At 60.3% G+C, this 23553-nt stretch overlaps 2 protein-coding genes across 2 annotated transcripts; one reads left to right on the plus strand and one right to left on the minus strand.

Moving 5' to 3' along the window:
• Window positions 1-3048: 3048 nt before the first annotated feature.
• On the plus strand, window positions 3049-11513 carry SCN4B (sodium voltage-gated channel beta subunit 4). Its single transcript, XM_055819491.1, has 5 exons — window positions 3049-3215; window positions 7107-7270; window positions 7962-8187; window positions 8475-8604; window positions 8726-11513. The coding sequence occupies exons 1-5, from the start codon at window positions 3161-3163 to the stop codon at window positions 8817-8819; spliced, it is 669 nt and encodes a 222-aa protein (XP_055675466.1). The 5' UTR covers window positions 3049-3160; the 3' UTR covers window positions 8820-11513.
• A 99-nt stretch (window positions 11514-11612) lies between these two features.
• TMPRSS4 (transmembrane serine protease 4) lies at window positions 11613-21432 on the minus strand. The gene is given in 14 exon segments (XM_055819490.1): window positions 11613-12645; window positions 12942-13091; window positions 13264-13403; window positions 13586-13681; window positions 13898-14064; window positions 14325-14484; window positions 15058-15098; window positions 15225-15326; window positions 16622-16751; window positions 16859-17011; window positions 17164-17277; window positions 17360-17390; window positions 21162-21186; window positions 21188-21432. Coding segments are annotated over 14 exon segments (1566 nt in total). The 3' UTR covers window positions 11613-12633.
• Between the last annotated feature and the right edge of the window lie 2121 nt (window positions 21433-23553).

The raw sequence follows: 23553 nt of genomic DNA on the forward strand, positions 1-23553 counted from the left end.
CAAGGGAAGGCTGAGAATGACAAAGGCAGCCAAGCACTCACCCGCAGTCTGTGTGCCCGGACCGCTCGCTCAGCTCCCAGCCTGCTGTGCCTGGCCCAGCCGGGATGGTCCTGCAGAGTGTCTGATCCCTGCCAGCGCCTCCTGCTCACTGCCAGCTCCTGGGCTGCCAGGCCACCTTGTCTTTTAAAGGTCACAGCCAGAGGACCTTGCAGTAAATATAAGGTGCTGATGGGAAGCTCTGTTCCAGCGTCACCACCTCCTACATCGGCAGGAGGGCTCTGCCTGCTCCTGGTCCGGGAGCCCAGCATCCCCTGGCTCCGGGAGGTTTGGGAGGGGGCCAGGGCTGTCCTTCCATCGCTGCCGGGAGTGTGGCTGGGGATGCCCCTGGCAGGGTGCTCCAGGACAGCCGGGGCCAGCGCTTCGCCTCCTGCACTGAGCTGTGAGGCTGCAGCCCAGCTGCTCTGCTCAGCCCTACCCGGTACCCACGTGGAGGGGAGCTGGAGCCCTCCTCGGAGAGCAGCCTGGCATTTTAACCCTCCCAGCTCCATTAGTGCAAGGTGAGAGGTACACAGGGGCCTGGCAGCCACTGTGCGCCCCCCCCCCCCCCCATCAGGCTGTCGGCTAGCTGGAAGGACCCCTGAGCCCTTCTTCCTGTTCCCCCAGGGAGGTGACAGTGTCCGAGCAGAGGGTGCTCACCTTCCCTGAAACCAGACACAGCAGCCTTGTGCTGGACTCAGCAAAACAAGTTTCCGCTGAGCCGCAGTATCCTCCGAGTCCCATGCCGGGTGTTTCAGCACCATGCCAAAATCCCAGGGCCAGCTGCCATGAGTGCTTTTCCTGGCCATGGCACACCAGTCACTGAGACCGAGCTGTGGGAGAGCAGAGCCTTTCCCAGGCCCACGGCAGCAGCAGATGTCTCATGAGATCAGTCAGCCGAGGAGACCAGCCAGAGCTGCCAAGTGTGACAGCTCCATCAGGTTCCTGTGACAGGCAGCATCCCGCTCCCAGCCCTGGGGCTGGGAGGGCACGGCTGGCTGCGGGCATGTGGCGGGAGGGGGCAGGATGATGCCAGGCTCGCCACCTCTGCCTCTGAAGGGAAGCTCAGCAGGGCGAGTGTGGCCACAGGGTGTGCCATCGCTGAAGAAGCTGGGTACCCATCTGCCCAGCATGCCCAGTTTGTGCTCACAAGAGCCCTTCTGCATTTACTGGCTGACCCTTGCAGCAGGGCGGTGCTGCTGTTCCCAGCCTTCCTGCTTCCAAAAGGATTTAGGTCTCTGCTGGGGGGATCACGATGGCAGTTTGGCCAAACCCATTCCAGCTTGACCCACCTTTTCGGAAGCAAACTTGGCAGACACCTGAGCATCCCAGGAGGGAGTCCTCTGCATGTAATGGCCTTTCCCTGCCCCAGGGTACCGGGCTGCTGTTCCTGGTGCCCAGCGCTGCAGGTCTCTGGTCCTGCCTGCTGGATGCTGGAGGGCCCAGCCTCAGCCTCATCCACCCCCCGCTTCAGTGCCTGTGACCATGGCCCTCGCAGCCATCATGCACCCTCGCAGGGATAACAGGTGTCCCTCCACCCCTTTGGACCTCGCTGCCTAGCTGCTCCTCAGAGGTGCGCCACCCCCCTCACCATTAGCAAGGCTCCAGCAGATGCAGCACTCCTCCTCCTGTCTCGGCACACCGCTTGCCTGGTCACCAGTTCTGGTGGCTCCACTCACCTGGCCATATCCATCACCTGGCCGTATCCATCACCTGGCTGTATCTGTCACAGCTCCCTGCCAAGACACCTTCTGCTGCATCAGCAGTACTCTCCACACCACTCCCGCAGCGTCGGCTGCCGGCGCTGCCCACTCTGCCTGTACTTTTCCTGTCTCTGCTGCCAGCTCTGCAGCCTGCACTCCTCAACCCACACGCACTGCTGGCATCCTCTCAGGGTCCCCTAGGATGCCCCCATGCCTCCTGCTTTCCCTCCTTCCTTCCCGCTTCATGCTCCTGGCCAGGTGGGAAGGAGAGTGAGCTGTGGGGGCCTGGGGTGTCTCTCAAAGTGCCCTGGAGCTGACGGCCACGGCACCCCAACATGCAGGGCCCCAGGCAGCACCCCTGCAGGCAAACCGCTTGCACGCGGAGATGAAGCAAGGCTGTTGGGGCCGCATTCGGGGTGAGCCTTGCCGGGACACGTGCCTTGTGCCAGCCAGGACCATGGCCTGGCGGAACGGCCAGTGCTGTTCCTGCACCACGAGCGCGGCAGCACCTCCTCCCCTTCCCGCCATGCCTGTTCCCAGGACACATCACCTCCAGCAAATTGCTGCTTGGCACCGGGGTCTGGCTGCCTAATGGACCTGGCCGCAGAGGCAAAGCGCTGCCTTCACACACCACCTCACCGGGGGCCTCCATTAGGCGCGTCCCTCCCGCGGTGCGTTGGATGTGGCCACTGAGGTCAGCTCTAATGGATGTGGCGGAGCAAAAAGGTTCTTGAGACGTGAACTTACGTGCAGCCAATTACGCTGGAACATGCCGGTGGTGAGAAAAATAAGTTTTCGCAGCGTTCCCTTTGGTGCCGGGGGTATTCCCGCAGCCTCACCCACCGGTGACAGGCTCTGCGCCCTGTTGGTGGCCGCAGGGCTGCCCACTGCCCACCTCGGGGCCGCTGGGGTGCCCTGGAGGGCAGGGGGCTGGTGGCATCACCCTGCTGAGGTGCATCGGCTTCGAGCCCAGCCCCAGGCCCGTGTCCCCAGGCTGCAGCAGGAGCAGCCGCCAGCCTTGGCGGGACTTTGTCCCCTTCCAAAGGTGGCCAGTGGCGCCCCGCAGGGACCTTTCCGCTGCGCCCACCCCTCCGCGGGTCATGGGGGAGCTGGGGGGGCCGACGGAGGGGGCACATGCGGGGCTGCGCGGGGGGGCGGGGGGCGGCTGCGCGGCGCGTGAGGGCGCGGAGGACCGGGGGGGCCGGAGAAGCGCGGGGGGGGCGCGGAGGACCGGGGGGGCCGGAGAAGCGCGGGGGGGCGCGGAGGACCGGGGGGGCGCGGAGGAGGGCGCAGCCCGGCCCCGCCCGGCGCGGCTCCGCCCGGCGCCGCTCGCCCTCCGCGGGGGCGGCCAGAGCCGGGCGGTGCGGGCCAGCACGCACCGCTCCGCACCGCTCCGCACCGCTCCGCACCGCTCCGCAGCCATGGCCCCGCGCTCAGCCGCCGCCCGCCGCCGCACCGCGCTGGCAGCGCTCCTGGGTAAGGGGCGCGGGGGGCTGCGGGGGGCTCCCCGGGTACCGCCGCGTCCTGCTGCGCCCCGCGGGCCGCCGGTGGGGACCCTGCCCGCGGGCACCCCCGGTCCAGCCGACCCCTCGTGTCCCCGAGCGGGGGTCCCTGGCTGGGCGCTCCGCTGCTTTGCGTTTGGGCCGCCCGCGCCGCAAGGAATCGGACGCTGCTGCTGCTGCTGCTGCTGCCGCTGCTGCTGCTGCTGCTGCGATGAATTTGCCGTCCACAGGCGCTAACGCAGTTATCTCTGCTCTGCAGACGGAGTGTCCGGAGCACTGAGGATAAGTGACTTGTCCAAGGTGACTTCACAGCCGAGTCCGCGAGCGGACTCTGAAATCCCGGCTCCAGCCCCCTGCCCTGCCTGCAGCAGTCGCTAACATCGCCAGGGCTTTCCTCCGTGAGCACTGCGGCTGCATCCCGCTTTGCCCTGCTCTGCTCAGCTGCTCTGCGAGCAGGGACCACGGCTACCTGCCTGCTAACGGGAACCGGGGCAATAGCCGTAGGGAGGCAATGCACTGCTTCAACGCCAGCACGCCCGCCGACAGGTCATTCTTTTTACGGTTCATTTTCTAAAGCGACCATTTGCATGCGCTTCTCCCCGGCGCGGCGACGAGCCCCACACCGCAGGGCCGCTGCTCGGAGCGTGGTGCCCAGACCCGTGGCCGGGGATGCCCGGGACCTGCAGGCTGGAGGAAGGAGTTGGTGGCCGTCCCCTCCCGGCTGCAGCCCCCGCGGCCGGTTCCAAGCCACCTGCATCAGCCCTCACACACCGGCTGCACTTCTGCTCACGCAGGTCATCCTCGTGTCGATGGGCGCAGAGAGCCTGGAGCCAAGGGCTTGCCTCTGCAGCACTTGCTGTTGGGAAACTCCCTTGGGAGGCGTTTTGGAGGGCATAGTTCTTAAGTTTAAGTGAGCTGGAGACAGGAAAAGACGTGGAATTACCAGGCTTGCTGCAGGATCGGGGTGCTGGTACCTGGCTGGAAGTGCCTCCTAAGGCAGGTGCTGCACATGCTACTTGCAGTGTGGGGCTGGCAGTGCGGTGGTAGGGGAGATGCTGGAGATCCGGGCACCTGGGGGTCTGGGGTCCAGGGCATGGAGGTGGGAACCTTGTTCCACAGGTTGCTCCAGTGGGCTGGGAGCCTGAAGGGGGGGGGGGGTGGGATGGGGAGAACATCTGGACAGGTCTCTCCATGTGTTTTGGGGATGCTGTGCTCCCCAGGGAGTGGCAGCAGGCTCCTGGCTGCATCGAGGAGCCACAGCACGGCTTCTTCCGTTGGTGCCCGTGGGAGGGGTGAGGACCGCGGGTCCTCTGCCAGAGCACATAGTGCCTGAGCTCAGGTTGGCCTGGGGGCTTCTCCCCCCTACCCCGGGTGGAGAGGAGCCTGGCCAGCCTGCTGGGCATGGCTTGCTGTCTGTGCCAGCAGGTCATGCTGATTTTTATGGACAATGAGAGTTTTTACCGAGCAGCTTTCTCACAGATGCTGGAGGTGTCCCATGGCTTCTCAGGTGAATCCCATGTGCCCTTTGCATTAAGGCAGTGGTTCCCAGGCGGGGTTCCTGGCAGGCTGCAGGACAAGTGGGGGGCAGCCAGCAACCCAGGGGGGAAAGTCTTGCTCTGGGCCTTGGCCTGGGCTGGAGGGCTGTTGTTCCTGGGGCTGGGTCCTGGGTTGCACGCCCAGCACTATTGCACATCACTCAGTGGCTCTGCAACCCCTTTGGGGCAGGGGGGGCTTGCCCCAGGGGCTCACCCTCTGCAAAAGCAAGGAGCAGGCAGCCAGGGCTCTGGCCACAGCAGGAGCGACTGCTCCCCGGTTCCCCTTCGCTGTCTCTTGGGGAGGGGTCGTGCCTGCAGGTTAGGAGGCAGCCTGGAACCCTGGAGGGGCTTGCCCTGAGGACTGAAGCTTGGGACTGTGGTGATGCAAAGTGCAGCAGCTTTGGGCACACAGAAAAGTAACGGTGGCAGCTGTTGTGGCAGGTTCAGTCAGTAATCTCCCAGCCTCCCAATGTGTTTTTCTCTGTGCTTTATTTAGCGGTAACATGTCAATTCTGTCTTCCTGAGACCACAGCATGACAGGAACAAGATCAGCCTCCGTTTACCCCACACATTCCGATTATGTTCATGATGTTATAACGATGGTAGACAGGATTAAAAGTGTTACAAGCTGCAAGGAATCATCTTTCCTCTAAGTAACTGTCTGCTTGCAGCACCCTGCCTGCTCAGGCATACCTGCAGAGCCAGGCATCCCGCTGCTAGGTCTTATTCCAAGTAGCAGTATGATTCCCCTGGGACACTCCTGGCTGTGAAGTCCCCTCTGTAGCCTTCCCAGGGATGGTCTTTGAGCCTGAGAACTGCAGGAGACCTCCATCTGGTGGGAACCACTCCCTGACGTTAGCTCAGCCTCTCAAGCAAAACAAAAAGTGGTTCTTTGTAAAGTTAAGTAACTCCTTCCCTGCAGTGCTTGCAATGCAGCACTGCAGCAGGGCCCGAAGCCCAGGATGCAGGGCTCTCAGGCTTGGCTTGGGCTGCGACGTGCCTGGGGAGTTGTTAGCACAGGCATGTGTGGGAGAATAAATCAGCAGCTGAAGCGGCTGCAGAGAGACACGAATCTGAAGCTGAGAGCAGTGGTTCCAAAGTTAAGGTGTCAGTGGAACTGGGGACCAGCTTGTAGCTCTGGGAAGAGCTGTGTCCCCTGTGTTTTGATTGCCAGGTTGCCCAGGGAAAGCTTTGTAGGGATGGCTGGGTCCCTTTGGCGGCTGAGGTCTGGGAAAGGGGAGGATGGTGCTTTGCTGGCTTGTGGCACATCTTGCCCATACCACATCATACAAGTGGGATGGGCATGGGGAGTGGGGCTGTTCCCCTGACCCAAAGCAAAGCACCCCTGTGCCCCCAGGCAAGGGTCCACGTGGACACTGCTGGCCTAGCCTGCTGCACAGGGCTGCGATGCCAGTCCCCTGCGTGGGACCCTGGGAGCTTTCAGGCACGCTCCCGGCTCTCGCATCTGGGCTCATACCTGCTCCTCGATGCATTTCTCCCTGCTAACGGGGAGGAGAGGAGCGGGAGAGCTGTGTTCTGCAGTTTGAAGGTCATCTGTCAGCCACAGCAGGAGATGAAGCTCTGCAAGGCAGGCGTGAGGGGGTGCCGCTCCGGAGGTCTGCACAGGCGCTGGAAGGAGCCTGCTGCACTGGCTCGCCGAGAGCCCTTGGCTGGGGCGAGGGACGGACCGCGTGGCAGGCATCCAGGATGGCAATGCTAATCAGTGCTCGGGCTCCCTGCTTGAAGAACAGAGAGCTCTGCTATGCTTTGGGCTTTTTATTTTTTTTTTTAATTCCCCCCTTTAAGGTTTAGCTGAAGGCCTTGTGGATAACATGCAAATCAGGGTTTTCATTTGCATACTTTATTCGTGGTGATATGATGGCTCCTTATCTCTGTGGGTGCCAGCCAGCCCCTGCTGTTCCTCCAGGAGCGGGTCCCCTATCTCTGCCGAGCTGTCCTGGGGATGGGGACAGGCGCGTTTGCTCTTGCCGCGGCAGCCAAAGGGGACACAGGGTAACAAACCCATCCCTGGGTGCTGGGAGGGGAGGAGAGCTGGGCTCGAGCCCCTGCACTGAGGCTGCTGGGAGGAGGAGGATGAGGATGAGGATGAGGATGATGCCTGACAGAGCTGGGAGCCAGACCTAGGGGAGCGATGGCTGAGTCCCACTGCCCCCCACGTGCTCCCTGGGGGGGGGGGGAACCCCACTGTGGCCAGTGCTGGAGCTGGAGGCTGGGCTGCTGTAGGGGAGAAGTGGCACCTCTTCTCCCTGCCCCATCTGCCCCCAGGGTGCCATGCCGGTCCTCACTCTCCCCTCTCCTCTCCCTGCCAGGTTTGCATGTCGTTGCCATCGCCTTTGCCTTGGAGGTGTCAGTGGGGAAGACCAACACTGTGATGGCTCTAAATAACTCCGATGTCCTGCTGCCCTGCACCTTCACCACCTGCATAGGCTTTCACAACCTGATCTTCACGTGGTATTTCAACTCGACAGAGATGGTGGGTGGCTCTCCGGGCTTTGCCTGTTTTCCCAGCAGGTCCTTTTGTCCTTTCCTAGTACAGACCAGCACTGCAGTTCCCTTTCTCCTCTTGCCGGGTGCCTGTCCCTCAGAGTCTCTCCAGCTCTGGGGGGAGGGGGCTGTGCAAACAGAGTAACTCAAATTTCCTGGCACATTTGTGCTTTTGCCACAAAGCTGGTCTGGATTTTCTGCTGCCCACAGGCTCATTTCTTTTCCTAAATTAGTCATAAATCAGTTGTTCAGGTGCAAGCCTGCACTTTGGGTGAAATATGGTTAATTTTCTCCTCCTGCGCTTGCTCTGAAATACTGAAGGTTGTGTATAGATTTCCTTCCTGCTGAGAATATTCCGCTGTTCAACTCCTTAGCAGGAGGGCTGGCCAGCCCTGTGTGGCCCTAGAGCAAAGGGACTCTCTCTGCCTGGGGCTTCTCCCACCTTTTGCGTGGTCCGTGACATTGCTGCACGGCAAGTCAGAGGGATCTGCTGCTTCCCGGGTGTGCTGCGTGTCGGTCGCCCTCCACAGCCATTCCTGCTGCTGCGGGGTGGCCGGGACACTGGACCGTGCGTGTCTGTGCGTGCAGATGTGGGGCAGAGCATCAGCAGGAGAGCATGAGCCTTTTCCTCCCCTGGGTTTGTCCAGCTGATCCCTCATCCTGCATCCCTGCCTCTGCAGATTTACCATGGCCAGATAAAGAACAAAGCCTCAGAGCCCTTCCTCGTGGGGCGCAACCCACGGGTTGAGTTTGTCGGCTCGACGACCAAGAAGGAAAACAACATCTCCATCGTCCTGAAGAACGTGGAGTTCAGTGATGCTGGGAAATACACCTGCTACGTCAAGAACCCCAAGGAGAAGAACGCGGAGCACAATGCCACCATCTTCCTCACGGTGGTCCACAAGAGTAAGTGCCAGCCAGGGCTGCTGCGCCCCGTGAGTGGCGCTGGGGGGTGGGCATGCAGATACACGCTAACCCCACCGTGGGTCATGGTTGTGGTGCTGCACGGGGTGTCCTGGCTTCTTGGAGGTAGGTGGCATCCCTGAAGGTCAAGTCTGGGCCTTGTGCCCCTCTGTGCTGTGGGCCAGCTGCTGGTGAGGGGGTCGCTGCTTTTCTGGGGGGGGGGGGGGGGTTGTGCAGCTGGGAGCTCCGTGCTTCCCTCCTGAGGCCCCTCAGCACCTTCTCTTCTGCAGTGGTGGAGACAGACAACACTGTGACGCTCATCATCGTGGGCGTTGTGGGGGGGCTCATCGGCCTCCTCATCCTCTTCATGCTCATCAAGAGGGTTGTCCTGTTCATCATCAAGAAGACCCAGGATGGGAAGTGAGTGTGGGTGATGGTCCCAGCACCCTTCGGCGGGTGCTGCCATGGGGCAGGGCTGCACAGGGCTGGGGTCATGGCAAAGGGGGCCAAGGGTATCAATGGGCTGTGTGTTCTCCCCCAGGAAGGAGTGTCTCGTGAGTTCATCAGGGAATGACAACACCGAGAACGGCTTGGCTGGCTCCAAGGCAGAACAAAAAGCACCACCAAAGGCATGAAGCAGCGGCGCCCCGAGCCCCAGCCCACGCAGCAGTGGGGAGAGCGGGCAGGGGGACAAGCCTTTCCCTTTTGTTTTCTTTCCAAACTGCCAATGCTTGAGACGTGTTTCTATTACACACGTGCCTGCAACCTGCACTGCTTCTCGGAAAAGACTTTGGCTGCCACGGGGACTGGGAGCTTCTTGCGGACTTGGATTGGGATGCCGCCAGGATGGAGGGTGCCGCTTGCTCTGCTCTGACTGAAGGCAAGAGGGTGCTGGGCAGGCAGAAAGGGGCTGGGTGCTGGGGTGTACCCTGGTCTGTGGCTGGGCAGGCGCTGCGCCACGTACGCTGCGCTCCCAGGGGTGTGGGAGGATGGGCTGCCGGGGATGCCGGTGAGCCTGGCGGGGTAGAGGCTGCGAGGAGCTTGGGGCATCTTGTCTGACTCCGGCGATGCTGAGCTGGGGCGGGCAGGAGCTGCCTGCCTCATACAGAAGGTTTCTGGAGCAGAGCAAGCGTGCACGAAACCTGCCGCAGAGCCAGAGGCTCCTGCCTGCGCTGCATGTCTCACGGGTTCGGCACAGGAGGGAGGGTGGGAGTGGGGCGGTGGTGAGGGGGCTTGGCTTCAGCTCTCCGGTTAAGCACACTTGAGAACCAAATTGGTGCAAGGCCCGTTGCTGTCAGGGCTGTCATCTCTTCCCAGCAGGGGCTGGGTGCAACGCTGCCGTGGTGCAGCCTGACCCCGAGGTGCTTCGGTCCCTCCTGTGGCAGGGCTGGGGGTGCCCCAGTGTCACTGCTGGCCCATGGTGGGGTAGCCTCCACCTGTCACACTCGTTCTGCCCCTGCACAGGGCCATCCCCCGGGGGGGCAGCGGGGGGCTTCTCCCCCAGCCAGCCTGCTGCAGAGGTGCTCCCAGGGTTTGTGCTGCTGCTCTTGCTCCTCCTCCCCTCTTTTTAAAGCTCGGCACTCAGAGCAGCGATGCTTTCGATGCTGACTCGCCACGGCTTAACTCGTTACGCGGATATTTTTTATATGAGACTCCAGTGGGAAAACAGCTGAGTGCGTTTCCCTTTCACCTGAGGAAAACTGTGGCACTCCATCCGCGATGCAGGGAGGGAGTACGGTCAAGCCCTGGCGAGGGGAGCTGGGCCAGGGCTGCACCAGCCTGCTCCTGGGTCTGCCACCGGCCCGCTGGGTGACCTTGGGCAAGTCGCTCTGCCTCTCCATGCCTCAGTTTCCCCATCTGTAAAATGGGGATAATAATACTGCTCTACCTCACAGGGGTTGTTGTGAGGCTTCCTTGGCTAACATTTGTAAAGTGCTTGGAGATCCCCGGATGAGGGGTGCCACAGAAAGCCAGAGGCTCTTTTCAAAGGGTACTCGCAGTGGGGACTCAGGCAACCCAGCCCCCTTCCCAAGGGCTGTAGCAGGACGTGAGACGTGAAGGGAGTGAGCTGATCCTACAACTGCAGTTGACAACGTCCTTTACAACATGATTTGTTCCCTATTTCTCTTTTATTTGTGGGTGTCTGTCAGTGGGGCCCCTGTCCCCACTCGAAATCGGGAATCAAAGCTGAGCCGTGACTCCCCAGCTGCAGGGGCTTGCACCCCGACAGCGGTGCTGGGGTGGAGGGCAGGCGAGGATTCGGTGGGTGAGGTGGGCAAGGAAAGGTGAGGTGCTGCCTCCTCTGGAGACTGTTGTGGGAGAGGTCACACCCCGCCTGCCAGCTCGTGGGGATGGACGGTGGTCCGGAGGGCACCTTGCATCCTCCGTCCGGGTGCAGGGCTGGCTGGCACCCGCCGGAGCGGGGCTGTGCCTTGGGGACAGGAGGCAGCTACAGGCAGGTTTCCTCGGCTGCTGGTTAGGCGAGCCGGTGGGAGTCAGGTCCACAGCATCTCGGTCCCCTCTCTGAGGATCTGTGGGACCCTCAGACAAATCTCTGTGCTTCAGTTTCTCCATCTGTAAATTGGGGACAGTAAATCTGACCTACCTCACAGGAGGTGTGAGGCTCCCTGCATCGCTTTGCAAAGTGCTCCAAGATCCTGGGGCGAAAGGAACTCTGTAAATGCAAAGTATCGTTAACATACCATTGTCATCAGGAGAGTGGGTGGGAAGGCGTGAGACCTCCCAGCTGCCCCAAGAGAACCCCCAGCCCATCCTTGGAGGAGACCTCCCATGGGAGAGGACAGTGAAGGGAGGAAGAGATTTTTTTTAAAGAACTATTTTTAGCTGTCCTAACCTGTTGGCCTTTTTTAGATGGTATCTGGACACGGTTCCACTTACCACAGGATATGCAATGCTGTACTATGCATGGATTACTTCTCTGGCTTGATGGAAAAAGTCAACATAAGCAGTTTTTCAAATGTAATTCTATACGCATATGTGTGCGGGTGCCGTATGCAGCGCAGGGGGCTCCAGGGGAGCGGGCTGCCCTGGAAGCTTGTGCCAGCGCCTGCGGGGTCCCTGCTGTCACAAGGGCTTTGGGGGTTCTGCAGAGGCTTTCCAGGGTGTGTGGGGGAGAAGGCCCTGCCGGAGGCGTGTGCTGTGCCACGCACGTATGTGTATAAGCGTATATAAATACATGTAGGAGATACCTGCAAATAGACACAGGATGTGTACAACATGCTGTGCGATGACTTACAGCACATTTTTGCACTGTAGAGGTTTAGTTAGCTTTGCCTTGAATGAAATAAAGTTTATGTTTACTAGAGAAACTTGCTCCAGTTTGGGTTGCTGGGGGTGTCTGTTTAGGCTTACCGTGAACGCGCTGGGCAGGCACGCCGCACCGTGTCGAGGCAAAGGGCAGCAGCGTTTCTCTTGTGTGCAGAGCCTGGGTCATGTCCATTCTCTGCAGCTGCTTGTCCCAGGGTGGGTGACTGCCACCGCTCTGCCTTCATCCTGCCGAGCCCCTCAGACACCCCGGGGCGAGGGCTGGGTGCCGCTTCCCAGCACCCACGGGTGTGCATTGCCCACTGGAGCTCAGGGGCTGTGGGTGCCTGGAGGTGGGGAGCTGGCCCCCGGTGGGACACGGGATGGGGCTGTCATGCTGCCTTTGGAGGGGCAGTTTTTGGGGGTGCCTGGGGGTATTTCCCTGTGCAAAAAGCTCTGAGCGCAGCTGCCTGGAAAGCAGGATCCCTCCCTGCACGCTGCATGAGAACGGCCCCGATTTCTGCTGGGGCTGATGCTATGCTAGAAAAATTGATTTAAAATAACGCTTAATGACCCTGTTTGTTTACAGTAATTTAAACTGACCCAGTTCCGATCAGCTTGTCTGACTGGCCGAGGTCCACACAGCATTTTCCTCCTTGTGTGCAGGAACAGCTTATTCACGAGAGCCAGCAAATAAACCCTGCCTTGGGCTGGGAAAGCAGCAGCGCAGGGTATTGCAAAACGTACCCCTGCAAGCAAGAGGGACAAAGCCTTCAAGAGGCTGCATGAAAAAACAAATACTTTCTTTTAATGCGGATAGTCTACAGCACAAACATAAATTCTCTCTGTATAACAGTAGTAAGCAAACAGCAGCTTAGCCCCACAGGAGCCTTCCTGCCACAGCAGGGTCAGCACAGGGCAATAAATTAATTTTTCTCCGGAAGGGAGCTTGAGCCGGTCAGATTCTTTCACGGTATCAGTGGCCATCACTCCGAGCTGCCCTTTGCCTCCTTGGCTGACCTCTGGCACGCTAAATCACAGCCTGCCAGTCAGGATTTGGGATGCACTGCTCACCTTCTGTGCCTTGAGATCCATTTCCCAGCTGCTGCCAGAGCCGAGACAGCCAGGCACGTAGGGATGGGGAGGGAGGCTTGGGGAGGCGCGAAGGACCTGTCCCGGCAGGTCTCAGAACTCCGACTGGAAGCAGAGAATGGAAGAGAAGAAATTGCAAGAAATTTGAAAGGGCAGCCAAAACCAGGAGGAAGATGCAAGCACTTTCTTCCTTGTGCTCAGGAACAGTTTGTTCGCACGAGCTGGCTCAGCTCCCGCACAGAAGGGGGCTGGCTGCCTGCAGCCCTGCAGCCACGCTGCATGCCACCGGCGTGGTTCCCCTCTGTGCAAAGCCACCGAGGGGGCCCTAACCCTTCCCCACCGTCCCCAGGAAACCTGCAGGATAGCGCAGCCCTGCATGCTGCTGCAGCGATGGCACTGACCCTCCGGACACCGTAGATCCAGTTGAGGTAGGCGCGGACGCTGGTGTAGACGCCGGGTATGCTGGGGGTCCCACAGCCCTGGCCCCAGCTGACGATGCCCACCACCTGCCAGTGCTTGCCTGAGTACAGCAGGGGCCCGCCGCTGTCCCCCTGCAAAGGACAAACCGTCCGAGCCGGGGCTGAGGACCCCCCCCGGCCCCCAGCACGGTGCTCACATCCGCAGCTCACAGCCATTTCCCAGGACAGCTCTTCCCTGAAGGGGCTATTTCATTAACGGGTGCAAAGCAACCCACCCCCTCTTTCTGGACCAGGCAGCCCCCACCTGGCAGGTGTCCACCCCGCCTTGGGGCAGGCCGGCACACAGCATCTTCTCGGTGACCTCCCCGTGGTAGGCAGCCCGGTTGCAGCTCTCCTTGTCGATGAGTCCCACCTCTGCCTGCTGCAGGGTCTCCGACAGCTTGCCTGTGCAAAACGTGGCCACTTACCGGGGTCCCCAGTAGCCCCAGGTGAGGAGGGAGCCTATCAGTGTCCCACCTCCTGCGCATGATGCTGGGGGGGTCTCTGTCCTCACCCCGGGTGGGGGGGGTGTCTCTGTCCTCACCCCGGGGGCAGCCCCCTGTTCGCCCCCATGCTGTCCCACTCACCGTGCTCCTGCGTGTAGCCCCAGCCTATCACCCACAGGGGGGTGCCTGGCGCCAGCTCCTCGTCGAAATAGGGCAGACAGATGGGCTTGCTGCTCTCTGGGAGGGAGAGGTGAGGTGCAGATGTCTGGGGGGGCTTGCAGGAAAGGTGCCCCTGCCCAGACTGGTCAGGGGCGCATCCCTGCTGTGCTTTTGGCAAGGCACCGCTCAGGCATGGGCCCCGCTGTGCCACCTGGGGCATTGCTGTCCTAGCCGGCTTCTTAGTGCCACCAGAAGACGTTCAGGACTTGCTCCAAGGTGTGTGCCACGTCTCACCTGAGACACGCAGGGGATACTGCAGCTTCACGAGGGCAATGTCACCGTCCTTGGGAGATGTGGGTGTCACCTCAGCTAGGAAGACTTTCTCCACAGCAAGGGTGGCAGCACCAGAGAGGAGATCAGAGCCAGCCTTCACGCGCCAGCTCTGGATGACGGGGTTGTTCCTGTGCACAGACATCGTTATTGCTCCCCTCGCTTCCCTCTGCGACTCTGCTGCGGGGACAGGCAGCAAAGCCCTGCCTACACACTGCCCTGCTCCGCAGCAGTCAGCTGCGTCAGACCAAGGGGCACAAAGCCCTGTGCAGACATGGGACATTTAAACAACACGTGGCTGAAACCCAGAGGGACTCAAGCTGGAGTCGAGGGCCACGCGTGACCAGCCCTGGCTGAGGGGCGCGCTGCAGCGGGGAGGTCGCTGACTCACTTGAAGCAGTGCGCTGCCGTCAGGACCCAGCTGGGGTCGATGATGCTGCCCCCGCAGATGTGCTCCTTTCTGTACTGCAAGCTGACCTGCCACGGCCAAGCCTCGATGGCTGCCGGGCTCCCACCCAGCACGCGTGGCGTCCTTACGCTCTCCCCGCAGTCTTCTGCCAGGCGGAGCAGTGACAAAGGAACACGTCAGCTGTGGCGGTGGAGAGAGAAAGAGCACCCGCGCTGCCCTCCATCCTCGGGGGTGAGCAGGGATGGAGGCTCCCATGCCTCCCAGGGTGGGCAGTGTGGCCCCGGTGCCTCACACCCCCCCCCCGCCCCGTGACACTGCCTGTCACCCCTTTGTGGGCCACTTGGAACACTCCCTTTCGCTCCCTGCACATCATCCCCAGGCGATGGGTTCATCCATTCCCTGCCTTTCCTAGCCCACCAGGCGGATTAGTTTTATCAGGGTAATTCATTAGCAAAAGTAAACCTATCCTGGCAGCTGGTTAAGCCTCTCTTAGGTGTTTCATTTCCGAGAGGTTTATACTGGCTTAACAAGAAGGTTAGCAGTAATTAAATCTGACTTTTCTTGGGCAAACGGTGTGGGAGCTGCGGAGGGCCAGGGCTTGGGCCAGAGCCAGGCTCTCGCAGCTGCAGCACAGCACCCGGTGCCATGCCAGGAATGAGGGCCTGGAGCGGCACCCTGTGTGCCCGCGAGGTGTAAACGGCATCGTGATACTTACTGGAACAAAAGAGCGAAACAACCGATCCAGAGAGGCATTTCCTGCAAGAGGGAGGAAAAGGGCTGGATTCAGCAGAGAAGATGCTCCGGCTCCGTGGCCAGGCATGGCAGGGTCCCGAGCAGGGCGAGGGGCACGGCAGCCACCTCCTGCACAGCCCCAGCACTCACCTGCCCGGCTCGGGCACCTGCAGGCTGCCATTGCTCAGCACGACCTCTCGGGCAGGCAGGGGTTGCCCTGCACCTGCCTGCACCGCCCCAAACGTCGGGGTGCTGAAAGACATGGGGGGGCACGGGTCAGCAAGCACACCCTGAGGTCCCAGGCACGCTACCAGCAGGACATGAGTGCTGGGAGAGGACAGGCACTGGTGCCGGAGCATCTCTGGGAGCCTGGAAACTCTGGGTTTGGCTCAAAGTGGCATCACCCAGTTCCAGAGCTGTACAAATAGGTCCTAAATGTTTGCCCGTGGCCCCAAGAAAAAGCTGCTGAGACAGGGAGGGAGCAGGAGCTGGAGAAGGGAATGTGGACCCTGCACCAGTGAGCAAAAGACCCCACAGAAAAAGGAGGTTCCTTGAGACAGGGACACAGGGATGCTGAAAGAGGGAAGTGCCACAGCCCTGAAGGGCCCAGGGCAGGATGGGGGGACTGGCCACTGAGCTCAGGAGCAGGGATGGGAGAAGGAAGGGAGACTACTCCCTGCTGTTCGGGGAGGTGGCTCCCAGGGGACCTCGGGGGGGTCCCTGCTGTTGTGACATTTGGAGCTGTGCTCAAAGTCTCAATCCCTGACTTCTTAGCAAATACCATCTTGGGCTCAGTCTGGGCTCCTAGAGGAGCCTGAACATCAGAACCCACCTTCTCCCTAGTATACCCCCAACTTAACGCCAGCTCTCCCTTAATGCAGGGCTGATACCAAACGCACAGGGCTAGCAAGCTATTTCCCCAAATCTCAGCTTTAACCAGCTGAATGCAGCTCTCCAAACTCACCACTAGCTCAGGGCAGCACACCAGGCAGACACAGGTGGGTGACATGAAGCTCCATCACAGTTAGAGGGACCCAGCCCTGCCCACAGCTGTGCAGCACCCACCCCCTGGCCAGCTGCTGCTCTCCTGGGGCTTTAAAAGGGGAGCACAGTGCCCTGTGCCCCTCTTTGGGTGGGCTCCATCGGCAGTGGGAACCTGGGCTGAGGAACCCAGTCTGAGCTCTGCACCCACTCGAGCGAGGTGAGCGCACGCTGCTGGGAGCTGCAGGGCATCCCTGCTGCGTGGGTGACTGTGGAGGGTGTGTGTGTGAGGTGAGGAGCAGGGCAGGGTGCCCGTGGGCTGGGGACAAGAGCAAGGGGCAGCGGGTGTAGTACGGTGCTGACATGGCCAGCTGCCAGGGCTTCTAGAGTGAAGCCCAGCCAGCTCCTGGGGATGCAGAGTGCTCTGCGTGGTGGGGATGGATTGAAACCATTAGTGCGGAGTTTTAAGTGCTTTGTAAGTAAGCAGAGCCCTGCTCAAGGAGAACTTTTGTGGGAGAGGGATAGATAAAGCAGGCGAGAGGGGTGTGGAGAGAGCAGCCATGTACCTCCTGTAGCCCATTTGCTCACAGGCTGCTTTCGCCAGCACCAGGCTGAAGTGGTCGTGACAGGCACAGGACCAGGCTCCTGTGTTTCTGTTAAGCACCTGCAGGATGGATCTGTCTTTGGAGACACGGGCTGGAGGCAGACACAAAGTCAGCTCTGTCACAGGTGGCTTTAGCAGGCAGAGGCTTGCCACAGCAGCCCAGCCCCTCCAGAGCTCTAGCAAGGTGTCCTGGACTCACCCTCAGCTGGTGGTCCCTCAGGAACCCACTGGGGACAGTTGGCCTCATCCTCGCCCTCCAGACAGTCCACCTGCCCATCACACACCTGCTGCAGTGGCACCAGCTTCAGAGGCGACTTGCAGAAGAAGTAGTGGTAGTCCAGGTAAATCTTGACTAGAGGGAAAGGGGGAAGCTCAGCACCGAGCTCACACTGCTCGGCAGGCTTGGTGAGAGGGTGGCAGAGCCAGCCCTGGCTCCTGAGCTGTGTTTGCTGAGATGTGGCTTGCAAAAGGAGGGGGGAGAGGAGACCAGAGCAGGAGCCATACCCAGGAAGCCAACTGCAACCAGGCAGGCGAGGCTGAGCACCGCTGCCAGGACGAGGATGCCGATCCGCTTGAAGGACTCCAGCACCACGGAGGTTTTGCGTCTTGTGCTGGGACCTACAACACAGGGGAGCGTGGCCCTGCATTGCCAAGCCCAGCCTGGCAGCATCTGCACCCCCAGCTCCCATAGGTATATTACCTCTGCCGTTCAGCTGCTCAGTGGCTAAATCCTGCAAACCAGAGGGGAAAACCAGTTACTGAGCTGAAACTTCAGGCAAAAAGCCATTGGCAAGTGGGAAGGGTCTGTAGCAGCATGGCTAGTTGGCCCTGTGGTAATTCCTGTGCCAAGTGCACGGTGAACATGACCAGCCAGTCTGGGGAGGGCAGCCCAGCGAAGGTGGAGGGTCAGCCAAGCCTGGGCAGGCACAGAGGGGCTGCAGTGTCTTGCTTGAGGCCCACCGGGAGGATTAGCAGGGAAATGGCCCCAACCTACATCTGAGGTTGCTTTAGAGCTGTTGGGAATGGAGATGGCAGTAGTTGGGGGGTGGCATGTCCTGTGACAGCACTTGGCTGTGCTGTCACCTGGGGTCACCGACTATGGAGTTCCTGTGAATGCCTCCTGTGCAATTTCAGTAATTGGCTATTAATGCTATGGAGTTACTGTCATTCATGCACCAGAGGCTTATAAAGTCATAGGCATCATGCAAGAGGCACTTTCTGATGTGCCACGAAACCCTGAGTCAAAATACATGCGCCTGCAGGGCTGTGGCACCCAGACATGTCACAACAGGGGTTGTGTTCCTCGGCTGCCCTAGCACGGGGTCAGAAACCGAGTGGCACAGCCCGAGCCCTCCCCCGCACGCTGCGGGAGCCAGCGGAGAAACCAGCCCAGCCCGTGGGAACAAGGGCTCTCAGGGTGGGGAGGGAGGGCTGTGCTGCTGCTAGGACACGCAGTAAACACAGCCCTGGCAGCAGCCAGCGCTGGAGCAAGTGATGAATAAGGCATTGATCCCATTTGACCTCTTCAGCTTTATTTGCCTGTAATATCTTTTCATATGGGAGATGCCCAACTGCAGTAGGAATGGACCCGTGAGCTGCAGCAGCCAGCCATTGCCCCCATCCTTGGTGTCTGGGCTGATGCTGAGCAAAGCTCAGAGCTTCTCTGAGGGGGCTTCAGGTGGGCACTGCACAGTTCTGTTGCCCTGGTTTGCAGCCATGCATGTGCTGTGCTGTTGGGCTGCTCCCTGGCATCTTGTGGCTTGAGAACGTACTCCCGCTCTGCTGCCGAGGCTGCAGACAGCAGCACGCTCGCTTTTCCCTTGAACGCCTTTCCAGCCCCACGAGTGAGCTCTTTTCCTTAGCTGTTACTTCTGGACACTACCACAACAGGTAAGATTAACTTCGTTGCGGAGCCTGCACCCAGCATGAACAGAGGTAAGGAAAATTAAAACCACCGCAATAAATGCACAGATCCAGGAGCACAATTCAGGAGAGTTTGGGGTTTGGAAGCCTTTGCTCTGTTGGCTGCTGAGCCTCAGGAGCTGCACACTGTTCTCTGGGCAGCAGAGGGATGGAGATGATGGCGTTTGCTGTCTCAGATGGCAACAGGGGACCCTGTGCCATTCCAGGGCTCGGAGGTTGCGGCTTTGAAGAACCAAGAATGGTGCAGTGAGACTGGGGACATGGTCTGGCTGTAATGGGGCCGTGTTCCAGCCCGCAGTGGGTTGGAGGGAGTGGTGGAGCCCTTCCTCTCTGGGTCACTGTTTGGGTGTGCTGAGCCATGCACAAAGGCTCTACCAGCAGGATTTTACAGGCAAGTGCCAAGCGATTATTTGTGGGTTAATGCAAAGATAGCTTGGATTTAATGTGCTGCTAGCTCAGCTGTCACTGCCCCTCGCCCAGCCGGGATCTGTCACTTCCCCGTCGCAGCCCCACTGCATGGCTTGGGCTGCCGGTTTTGGCTGCTCCCCAGGCTGGGAACAAGAAGTGACCTGTGCAGGGCAGGACCGGTTCCTGCCTGGTGCTGGCAGGGCTGTGGGCATGTGGCTGTGCCCCAGCGTGCAGCCTTCCAGCAATGCCGGGGCCTTTCTCCAAACGGCAGGGCTCGCCTGGCACCGATGCCGAGCGTGGGCAAGTCGCGGCAAGCACCCAGCCCCTGATGGGCTCTGCACAGCCCCTCAAGTCTTTTTGGCTCCTGTAAAGACACTGCGGTGCTACCAGGGATCCCAGGGGTGGTAGGGAGTCGGGGACCTGCGGGCAGCAGGAGGGCAGGGTGGGAAGCAGAGCGTGTCTCCCAGACCTCCCACCTTGGCTGCTTATCTGCTGCGCTCGGTGCCTGTAGGAGCCTTGGGAGTTTTGTAACGCCTGCTCGGCTTGCTCCCTGCTACGTCCTCCGGTGCAGCCGAGGGCATGTGGGGCTGGTCCTTCCTCATGCTGACCTCTTGTGTCACCGTGGGCCTGGGCCAGGCATGGCCCGGATAATGGGATGCTAACGGTTCCCTCTGGGAACGGTCCCAGCCAGGATGGCTCCTCCAGACTGCACGGCACGGCTGGAGCGCTGTGGCCGAGGGGCCCCGCAGTGCACAGCTGCCCCTGCCTGCCCGCAGGCTGCCTGTGCTTGTGCCCATCACGTCGTGTGGTATCGGGCTTCTTCCCGAGAGCCCTGTGCAGGTCTGGTGCAGGCACAAGTGGGGCTGATGCTGTGATGCCGGCCACCTTCCCACCTAGAGAAGGTATTGCCCACTGTTGATTTTTTTTTTTTTGCATTTTGTTCAGCTCATGAACTTCCTCTGTTTCAAACCGATTCATAGCTTGGTGCTGCCTCTCCATGACCGCCCACTTGCTCTCAAAACCACCCTACAAGCACGAGCTGCACTGGTTAACTCAAAGCAAGGCGCGACGTGTGCCAGCTCCTGCATGGAGTGGAAGCACATGATTTCCTGGAGAACTCAAGGCTACAGTAACTAATGGAGCTCCCTTGCCCTATTCTCTGGAAGCACATTAATGCCTCTATAGCCAGTCCACTCCAGCTGTGCAAATGCCAGTCCATGACCCATGGTCTCCTGGTGACCTTCTGCACCTGTGCCATGGCAGCAGGCTTGGCCAGCTGGGGTGCAGCTGGGCTTGTGCCGTTTGCCCCCCACAGCGTGTGGCTGAAAGGTGCTGTGGTGCACTGAGTAGCTGTGCCAGCTGCTCCTGCGTGAGGAAAGGTGGGATACTCTGACCAGCTTCAAAGGGTGCAGGGTGCTCGGATCCAGGGCTAAATCCTTGGCTGCAGGGGATTTAACCCATGGGTGCATATAGCTGTCACTGCTGTGCAAGGGGGTGAGTTTCCCACCCTGGAGGGGTTGACGGCCTGGGGTGTTGCTGGTGGAGGGTTTTACGGTGCCCAGGCTGTACGTGGCTGCACTCTATTAAGGAAGCCTTTTCCTCCTAGGACTGCATGCCAAGGCTGGGGCTTGGTGGCCATGGTTTTGCTTGCAAAAGGTGCCGTAGGAAGCCAAGCAGAGTGTGTCCCTCCTGCTGAGCAGAGGGACCAGCAGTCCCGTGGCAGGAGTGTGCTATGGGGCAGGGGGGCCAGGCTCTTGCCCAGGCATTGCCTTCCCAGGGCTGGGGGATAGGACGCCCCAGAAGGGCACATTCCCCTTGGCAAGCAGACTTGTGAGACGTGCTGCCTTACCTGTCTGCTTGCCGGTCTGGGAGAGGGCCAAGGCAAGCCACAGAGAAATGTGGGAGCGAGAGCTCACGGGGAGAGCCAAGCGCCACATCCAACAGCCACGGTGGGGAGTTGAGAGAGACAAGTAAAATCATTCCGTGCCTAGATGCTGCGGGAAGCTGGGGCCAAGCTGCAGCACCTCTTTTGAGCCTGGGCTGCCTCATCACTAGTAAACTGCTCCTGGCAGGCCTGGGCTGCAAGCGCAGCCAGCTGTGGGGTGCCGGCCACCAGCTCCTGGGGCTGGGGGCTGATGCGCAGGGAGGGGGTGAAGCTGTCAGTAACTTACCATATTCATCCAGCTCTGACGCGGTCTTCTGCCTGCAGAAACCCAGCAGATATCCTCCAGTGTGGGAGACAGGGGGGCTGTGGATACCCCGATGCCCAGGGAACCCTGGGCTGGCAATGCTCCCCCCGCCCCGTGCCTGTGCTGCTCTGCCCGCGCTGTGCTAGCACTGGGGCAGGACTGCCCGAGCACTCCTTAAAACCCGCAACAGGAGTTGTGAAACAGGAATTATGATTTGTATTGTAATATAACACCGGTCTATCAGCAGCACCATTACCCGCAACAATCTGAGCATCTGCCACTGGAGGGTGACTCACCTGCAGAGCTGCTGTCACAAAATAGCTTATCAGGAGTGAACTGACTGACAGAGCAGGATGCCTCGCTCCTCTCCCGCTGATAAGAGGAACCGCGGCCATCCCGCTCTTTGTCTGTCTCTTCCGCGTTGCAACGGGTTGTTTTTAAACAGAGGTTTTAGTAGGTGGAGGAGGAAAGGAGAGAAGAGTTTATGCGTGAGGTTACCGGGCCATTTTCCGCTCCTGTCTCTCAGGTCACTCCGTCTGTGTGTCCCCATCAGTCCCAGGCCACGGCTGGCAGGAAAGTTTGAAGGAAAGCGAGCAGGTGCCTGTGGCAGGTTACCTCTGGGATTGCCGTGCAGGCTGGGGTCACAGGTGGGTGTCTGGCTGCATGGGAGCAGCTGCTGTCCTGGGCAGGCTGTATGGAGTCACTGCTCCCTGGGGTGCCCCGGCAAGCTGGGCAGGGCAGAGGGCTGGAGCGTGGCCCCTCCAGACTCCCTTACTCACCCGCTGGGACCCTCTTTCTCCCTGGCTTTTGTCCCTGCTGTGGTACAGCAGCGCTGAGTGATGCTGACTGCCGATTCCTGTGCCACTGGGATGCTCCTGGGCTGTTCATGGTGATTTACAGAGGCCTGCTATCCATCTGGGTCAGTGGACTTGGTGCTGAGGCTGGGTCCGCAAGTGGGAGACCGCAGTGCAAGCTCAGGGATGGCCATGCCCTTCTCGGGCAAACCTCTGTCCCTTTGCAGAGCAGCTGACCTGGCTTGGCTGAGCTTGTTGCACAAGATGGGGCTGGGAGAGGGGCTCTCACAGCCCCCAGCCCTGTTTCAGGGACATGCTGTCCCATAGGCAGGTGCTGAGGCTGCTCCCGGCGCTGTGCATGTCTGATGCAAAGCTGGGTTGCATGTCCAGGAACGATCACTCTGGGATGAAGCGCGGCTTGCTTTAGCCTGCCGCTGGCAGCACTGGGCAGGATGGGCGTTTAGGCTTAGGTGTGCAGGAGCTACTTGCTCTGGCTGGGCAAAGGCCAGTGCAGGGAGCGGGCTGGGGTCATGGAGGCTGCAGTCGGCCCCCTGGCTGGCAAGCCTGGCCTTGGCAGACTCATGCTGGAAGCGATGGGTGTGCAGGATTTGCTGAGCAGCTAATTACTGTCTCCTCCTTTTGTAATCAAGCTTTCCCAACGGACGGGGTGAGCTGCTGCTGCCAGGCGTGTGCACTGTACCAGTGGGGAGGCTGTGGAGCATCCCGGACCTGCAGCTCCTCGGCCAGGCACCTGCGCCAGCTCGCCCCTGCCGCAGCAGGGATCCTGTTATCCCCCCTGGGACTCTGCCTGGACCAGGGATCCTGACATCTGCATGTGGCTCTGCAGGTAAGGGACACTTTCCCCATGCTCACTCGTGAGGATCTAGCCCCCAGGAGGATCAGCAGACTGCGATCTCGGCTCCTGCCCATATGGTCCATGCAATTCCTAGAGATTACGGGATGGAGAATGGGCAGTGGCAGCCAGCAGGGTCAGCCACATGCTTTGTACAGGAGGTTGCCCTGCGCTACAGTGGGAGCTTTCAGCTTGCAAAGTGGTGTGAGGGGCTGCGTGCCACAGCGGGGAGCTGGGCTCAGAACTTGCATGCCACAGTGGGTCCCGGCTGGGGCAGCACAGGCGAATGCACCCAATGCAGCGTGAACTGCAGTGTGGTGGAGCGAGCTCTCCTGTCCAGTCTGGGCATGCCTGTCCCTTGACAGGGAACAAACTGCGGCTTAAGAGTAAAAGCAGCTCAAGAGATGGGTGCTGCCGGGCCAGCAGGGATCAGGCTCCGGGGCAAACTCAGTCTCATGCATCCAGCACCACCTGCACAGCTGCAGCCTTGTGCCGTGCCACAGAGACCCCCCTCAAGGCATGGGCAGTCTTCGCAGCACACCCCAGTGCCAGCCCCGCACACCCCATGGCCTGGCCCCCTGTCATGGAAGGGAGGGCCGCCCGGCAGCACCCGCAGAGTGGAAGGTGACACAGTGAGGAGCTGCTCTTCCTCCTTTGAGGTTAAGGGAAGGCTTTGAGGAAGCAGCTGAGGTTTGCAGATGTTATGTCACAGCTCTTTATGCCTTCG

The sequence above is a fragment of the Falco peregrinus genome, chromosome 15 (assembly GCF_023634155.1).
Source record: "Falco peregrinus isolate bFalPer1 chromosome 15, bFalPer1.pri, whole genome shotgun sequence".
NCBI classification, from domain to species: domain Eukaryota; kingdom Metazoa; phylum Chordata; class Aves; order Falconiformes; family Falconidae; genus Falco; species Falco peregrinus.

Bases quoted from the DNA above. Each gene is read 5' to 3' on its own strand.
- SCN4B (XM_055819491.1), top strand. From the start codon at position 3,161: ATGGCCCCGCGCTCAGCCGCCGCCCGCCGCCGCACCGCGCTGGCAGCG. The intron at 8,188-8,474 runs GTAAGTGCCAGC...TCTCTTCTGCAG, and splicing joins CCTCACGGTGGTCCACAAGA to TGGTGGAGACAGACAACACT. The intron at 8,605-8,725 runs GTGAGTGTGGGT...GTTCTCCCCCAG, and splicing joins AAGAAGACCCAGGATGGGAA to GAAGGAGTGTCTCGTGAGTT.